The sequence below is a fragment of the Olea europaea genome, unplaced genomic scaffold (genome assembly GCF_002742605.1).
Source record: "Olea europaea var. sylvestris unplaced genomic scaffold, O_europaea_v1 scaffold1606, whole genome shotgun sequence".
Taxonomy (NCBI): Eukaryota; Viridiplantae; Streptophyta; class Magnoliopsida; order Lamiales; family Oleaceae; genus Olea; species Olea europaea.
The window spans coordinates 1,470-8,092 of NW_019233692.1; the positions used below are offsets into that span (position 1 = coordinate 1,470).

Sequence of the window (6,623 nt, forward strand, 5' to 3'; positions counted from 1 at the left end):
ATAGATATTAACAAAATGTTGTAGTTAAACAAGTAATAATAAACACAACAGATAACAGAGTAATATTGTCAAATTGAAGTGCTTTAATTGTTCTTAAATTGAATTTCAGTGACCTAAATTTGATTTGAGTTCGGACTAGCAAGAACGCCCTTGAAGACGGAACACTAGGTTTTTCAATTTTAATTAATTTATTTTACTTTCAAACTTTAATTTTTTTTATGGCACACCAGCACTAATGATTATAAGAAAATCTGTCTTCATTACATAGAAGCAAGAATCTCTACCAGAGAAAACGCACTTCTTTTCTCCCAGTAGAGTAAACAGGGCTCGACAAGATCCATCCCTCGAGAGCAATATTTATCGCGATATTAGATCATAATAACCATAAGATAATAACATATTGCTGATGGACTTGCTTCTTCAATTGGAAAGAAATCCAGCGGATGAATGAGACCATTTCAACTTGTTGAGACTGATCGATTGAAGGACAATATTTGGGAGGTGTCACAACTGATTGAAGGGGAAGCGACGAATGTCAGCAGAAATCATGTTCCATATCTTCCCAGATGCTGTGACACTCACTCCAGTCGCATTGTTAAACAAGAAAACTCGTGCAGCTCCATTAATGGCCTTTGTTGGATATATTCGCGAGGTTATAACTCTTCTGCCTCCTTGAGCAAAGCTCTCCACAATGGAGTGATCAACCTAATTATTATTATTATTATTATGAGAAGACGAATTTTCAAATTAAAATGGCTAAAATCAAGACGGGATGTTGCCAGAAATTTTAACTTCTGAACATACGATGGTGATTTAAAACACAGGTTTTTCAAAATTTCAAGAACAAGACTGTGAGTGCACAAGAATCAGTTTTCTCCTTTTTAAGCCTTCAACTTCAGAACCAACATGCTTTATTGATAACAGAAAACATGCAATGAGAAACTGGAAATGAAGGAATCGAGGACGAAAATAAGTAAATTTAATTATCACGTACCAACGATCTCAGTGAGTATTTTTCACCATCAAGGACGGGAACTTTGCTCCCATATACTACTTTGGCAACATCCGAAGCCTCTGACGATCTGCATGGAAATACATAGTTATATTCTAACAAGCTAAAGACACGACTTGAACGACATAAGATTCTAAACCAAATTTCGTTTCAGATGAATTTTCAGATGCTGATTATAAATGCAAAATAGCTGCAAACGACTAAGAATGTGATGAAGATGAGAAAACCAGTGGGGAAAATATGCATCAACCTCGGAAAATAACTCGTTTAATAAAGGTGGACTATACAAACTTGGACAATATGCTACAAATCATACCTCAATTCATCAGCACAAAAATGGGTTTCGGCCTTTCCATTAGCGGTAACGTAGAAGTAGATGGGGGTTCCCTCTGATAGCGTTTCATCAGCAAGAACGATAATGCCAAATGGTCCCAATTTCCCCCTATTAGCAGCACCACCACTTGTTGGGCAACTGTAACTAGAATCAACATTAGATTCAACTGTTCCTTCAAATGCCTCCTTAACAATTTCAAATGAGGCAACTATGTCCAACTGTACCAAACATAAAACAAATCCTGTGTAAACATAATGGTTTCTGAGTGAAAATTTTCCAATCATCCTCTACAGAGTAAAGTATAAAACCTGTGAAGGTGTGTCAGCTCTAAGTGGAACAATGGATCCCGGTCCAAGCTTCATATTGTCAAATTCAACGCTTTCTGATCTCAATTCTTCCACTTTGCTCACTGGCCATTGAATTATATTACTACCTGTCTTCTGGTCGAACACGACGGTTCTAGGAATCGACTGCAAGAAAGGGACACTTAGTTATGTTTGTACAACAAAGACGAAAATATTAATTGGCAAAATTATGAAAAAAGTCAAGTAATTTGTACCTGAACACTTGCCCATCCCTTCAAAACATCATCATCTTCACTATCAGTTTCTCTAATCCAACCCCACAAAATTCTCCTCTGCTTAATCTGATCATAAAATGTCTTTGAAGCATAATATTTTCCATAATCATATCTTAGCCCAATACCCACATCCAATTCCGGGTCATCCGGTATCCACTTATTCTCAAACGGGTCATATACACCAAGTGCATAATAATCATTTTTGTCATCATCCAAACTTGCTTTCAGCACATGCTTAACACCCGGCCCGTTTACCGACGTGTCCAACCCGTTTACCTCCGTCATTGAAACCGGGAAAAAGTCCACACACTCCCACATACCCGTACCCGGAACCGCATGCAAATACCCATCTAACATATCATAACTTTTAAAATCAACAGTCTCATACACAAGGGAAATACCCGTTTTATTAACCTTGGATCCAATCGTGATCCGCCATTTATACCCATCCGGGGTAAGCCAAGCGGTAGTCGGGTCCCTAAAGTCTTTCACTCCAATACCAGGTGGGGGAACCAGAACCGGGTTCCCCGAATACTTTACCCAATCAAGGAGGAGAGGATCAGATAGGTTGGCAGGGTACGCAAAACACTGCACCTGCACAGCATCGTATGTGTCTCCGGTGTAAAGCATCACAATCTGACCGTCGGGAAGGATTGTGGCGGACCCGGTCCAGACTCCATTGATATCGTACCAATGATCACGGACCATGGCAAATGGTAGGTAGAGCCAATGGATAAGATCCTTTGATACAGCATGGCCCCATGAAATTTTTCCCCATACAGCTGATTCTGGATTGTATTGATAGAACAAATGGTACCATCCCTTGTGAAATAATGGACCTGTATTATACACAGTCAATTTCAAGTCTTTACAGTGACATGCATGCATGCAAGTTGAATTGCTTTGGGAGTAGAGTTGTGAGGGCAAATTTCGTGATTTTACTTGTGGGAGCAAAATTGAAAATTATAAGGAATTTTTTAAAAATCTTGTATAAAATTTTGAAAAATCTATTGTAAAATCTTGAATTTTAAATTTAGCATGGGAGCAGCGGATCCAACTGCCCCACCGTAGATCCGCCCGTGTCCAGGGGCCGAGTTTGGGGACAAAAGAAATTCTATGGCGCTGATACACCGAATTTTTTTTTTTTTTTTAATTATAAACAAATTTTACCTCAAATAGAAATTGGGGTTTGGGAGGCGTTTAATTATAAACAAATTTTACCTCAAAAAGAAAATGGGGTTGGGGGGGGGGGGGGGGGGGGGGCATGCATGGATTATCCGCCCCTGGGACTCAGTTCACTATTTGTAATTTTGTGCAGATGCGTAGAATGGTTGAGTCGATTTGATTTAAAAATATTAGTTGAACAACTTAACACGTACACGTTAATAGTTCTTATATAAATAATGTTATTTGCAATCCCTCGTTATAACAGTCGTTCTACATGACATATACATGATAAATAATTATTTAATATATATTTAGCGATTATTAATATTAATAGGATTATTCTTCTCATGAGATGCACCGACCAACAAATCTTAGACGGAAATCTATACTTCTACTCTATTCATTTATCTGAAATTGCGGCTGTCAATCTCAATTCTCATAGGATAAAGGAATAGAAAGATGTAAACTCATTAAAAAATGATATCTAATGTTGAAAAGATGTAAAAGTACTTAAATTGTAAAAAGTTGATAAAAAGTAGTGGCTAAAGCCTCCTGTCCCTCCTGAAAATCTCGGGTCACATTCTACCAAACTCAAAAAGTACAGCCCCTTTGTTTGAATTAAAATCCAATTTTAATTTAAATCAAAATTAAACAATAAATATTAACTATATTTCACAATTTTTCAATTACACATTTCAAAAATTTCTATATCAATCTATTAAAAAAATCTAATTTTAATCCTCACAAACACCCTCTTACACAAAAGTGAGTGTTTAATAGTAATAATAAAATTTTATTACATTTATGGCTTTAATTTTTTTTTAATTTATAAGTAGTACTAATTAATAACTTTAAGTTATTTTTTAATTAACTGTTTCAATTTATGTAGTTATAAAACATATTTTAACAGATGTGTGCACGTGCTAGAGTTACCTAAATCACGCACATCGAGTGGGCCCTATTGACCGTCCAATAATTATGCAAAGGCTGGCCCATTACTGGTCCACGTATGATAGGAACGCAAAATCATAATAGTACCACTGTTTTCCAGATAAGCACTGTCGTAAATACTAGCCCACCACACATTTTTTTTTTTTTCAATTCTTGAACCAATAGTACTACTAAATTATTAATTTTTTTGATATATAAATTTTAAGTTTTAAAAAATGTTAAGATTTGTGAACCATGTCAACCCGCATTTAATTATACAAAATGGAACTGAATTTTCAATTAAAATGTACAATTATATCTAATTATCCGAGTTCTGAAAGTTGGAATCTTTGTATAAATTAAGTCGTTAAGAAAGAAGATACTGTTATATTCAAAACACAAAGATAAAAGATTTGAAGACGTACCATTTGGATCTGTAGGAGAAGGCACGAGATTCATCCCACAAAATTTGGCACAAGAATCGGATAAATTAAATAGGATAAATCGTAATAATTAAAAGAAAAGTTTTAAAAATATTAAAAAATAAAAACAATTACCATTCATCCAATTATGTTCTGGTTGAAAATGGTAAGCCGTTCGTTGCCAAGACAGCATAACATTAGTCCACGCGTAGGTTGCATTTTCGCCGCCTGCCAGCCGGAAAGTCTTATCCGATACCCCCTGCGACACCCCTCTTGACGGCGGCGAAGTTCGAGCTGTCGGCGATATGGATTTGGGAGTTGAAGAATCTTCTTGATTGGTGCCATTGACTTTGGTCTGAGGATCCGGCTGCTGGTTAACAAACAGAAGAACTAAAGAGAGTAAGAGAAAAGATGAAACGAGAATGCCGGCGAAAAGCTTCTTCGATCTCCAGTGGCCAGCGGGAGCGAAGGAGGCGGCGGGTTTGTCTGGGATGGGAGTGTAGGAGGTGGAGTTTTCAAGATCATATGGCGGCGTCCGGGAAGAGTAGGTGGCCATTGGATTGGAGAGGGAGATTAGCTTGAATATGGAAGACATCACATACTTATACAAGTAAGAATTAGATTACTGTACATGTTTGTCAGAATGGTGGGTTGGAGGGGGTTATGATAGAAATCCAAAAATATTAAAAATGATATTTGACCAATTTAAAAAAAAACTTTACCAAAATTTCTCTTAAGTAATGATATTTGAGTTTCTTGAATTAGCTTCCTAAGGTGAAGGCACTTAGCTAGGCAGAGTCGATATCAAGACAAGGGCAGGGACCACATGTATCAAAAAGGTAAGGATCCAAAATAAGCCAAATAAGAGCCAGAGCGAACGGAGAATAAACAAGGTTTAGTTTGCTTCAAGCCTAAAAAATAATGAATTCAATTTGACTCTATGGTTCTATTAATTGAATGCAAAATCTGTCTTCTTGTTTTTAAGTAGAGCTACAAAATTGATCGAATATCTGTTTCGTGAAAAACAAGTTAACAATATGTTTCAAAGAGCTAAAAGTTTTTAAAGATTTATTCAAATTGTACAAAAGCAATGAAAAATTATAATATTAACTTGACTTGACTCTCAGGATTCTACCGATTCAATTTAAAATCTTTTCATAATGTTCTTTTTAAGATTGGCTATGCAAATAACACGATTCACACACGGATTGTCAGAGTTGCTAAGTGATTCAAACTCTCAAGTAAAGATTCACCGCTCATCAATTTGCTAAATGATACTTCACACAATTTTAGTCGTTCCATGATGGATTAAAAGTGCCCAAAACTTCGTGATTATATATATATATCGGTGCTTAGTTGACGTTAAGCACCGTGACATGGTACACTATTTAATTGATGAATCAGTGTTTAGGAGATCATTACTGTATATAAAAGTATATTATTCACACGCACAAAGACACCATTCATTCTATACCTAAAAGAAGAAGGAAAAGTAAACATTTTCACCTAACAAGCGTTGCTCCCTAAACCATCAGTCACGTGCTCCACGTGATAGGGCCAACTTCATATTAAATGAATAGTATCTATTTTGGGTAAATTAGGCCCACTACCCTAAAAAAATAGCTAAATTGATTAATACCCTAATAACTAATTAAGTCAATTAAGAACTTATTAAATACGTCACAAAAACCCCCCAAACCACTCCATCCCAGCCCCCAGATTCCAAGGCCACTTCATCTTCTTCCCACCTTCAACAATACCCAATTAAACCAAAATCAAAACCCAGAAAATCCAATCAAATTTAGATTTAACGATGGGAATTTATATCAATGCATTTCCATGGGTGTTTGAGAATATTCAATCTATCCCTTTGTTTGAGAAGCTAATAACTCTAATTTTCTTTCTAGCCGAACAGCTTGCGGAACAAAAGCAAAACCATGAGTGTGTCGACAGCCAAAGCTGATAGATAAAGGGGAATCCAAGGTGCTTAGTTTCGAGACTACTGTGATGATACTGTCGAGAGTTTCTTTCTCAACTTGCATTGTAGTAGAAACCTCCTTTGCCTGACCGCCTGGCCTTCCAAGGAGTGGCCACTACCTCGGGCTAGCAACCGTTAGCTCTGAAGTGGTTCCCATCTTGAAAATATATTTTATGGTTGAGGAAATATCAGAAACTGAT

At 36.5% G+C, this 6,623-nt stretch overlaps 1 protein-coding gene across 1 annotated transcript; it reads right to left on the reverse strand.

The window, feature by feature from the left end:
* Nucleotides 1-210: 210 nt before the first annotated feature.
* On the reverse strand, nucleotides 211-5,142 carry LOC111377103 (acid beta-fructofuranosidase-like). The gene is made up of 7 exons (XM_023000154.1): nucleotides 4,581-5,142; nucleotides 4,449-4,457; nucleotides 1,906-2,765; nucleotides 1,655-1,816; nucleotides 1,329-1,564; nucleotides 995-1,082; nucleotides 211-705 (listed from the first exon to the last, which is right to left on the reverse strand). The coding sequence occupies exons 1-7, from the start codon at nucleotides 5,038-5,040 to the stop codon at nucleotides 505-507; spliced, it is 2,016 nt and encodes a 671-aa protein (XP_022855922.1). The 5' UTR covers nucleotides 5,041-5,142; the 3' UTR covers nucleotides 211-504.
* Between the last annotated feature and the right edge of the window lie 1,481 nt (nucleotides 5,143-6,623).

Excerpts from the sequence above, each read along its gene's own strand:
- LOC111377103 (XM_023000154.1), bottom strand. The coding sequence starts at position 5,040 with ATGTCTTCCATATTCAAGCTAATCTCCCTCTCCAATCCAATGGCCACC. Across the intron at positions 1,817-1,905 it reads AGGGATGGGCAAGTGTTCAG|TCGATTCCTAGAACCGTCGT; the intron begins GTACAAATTACT and ends CCTTTCTTGCAG. Across the intron at positions 706-994 it reads AATACTCACTGAGATCGTTG|GTTGATCACTCCATTGTGGA; the intron begins GTACGTGATAAT and ends AATAATAATTAG.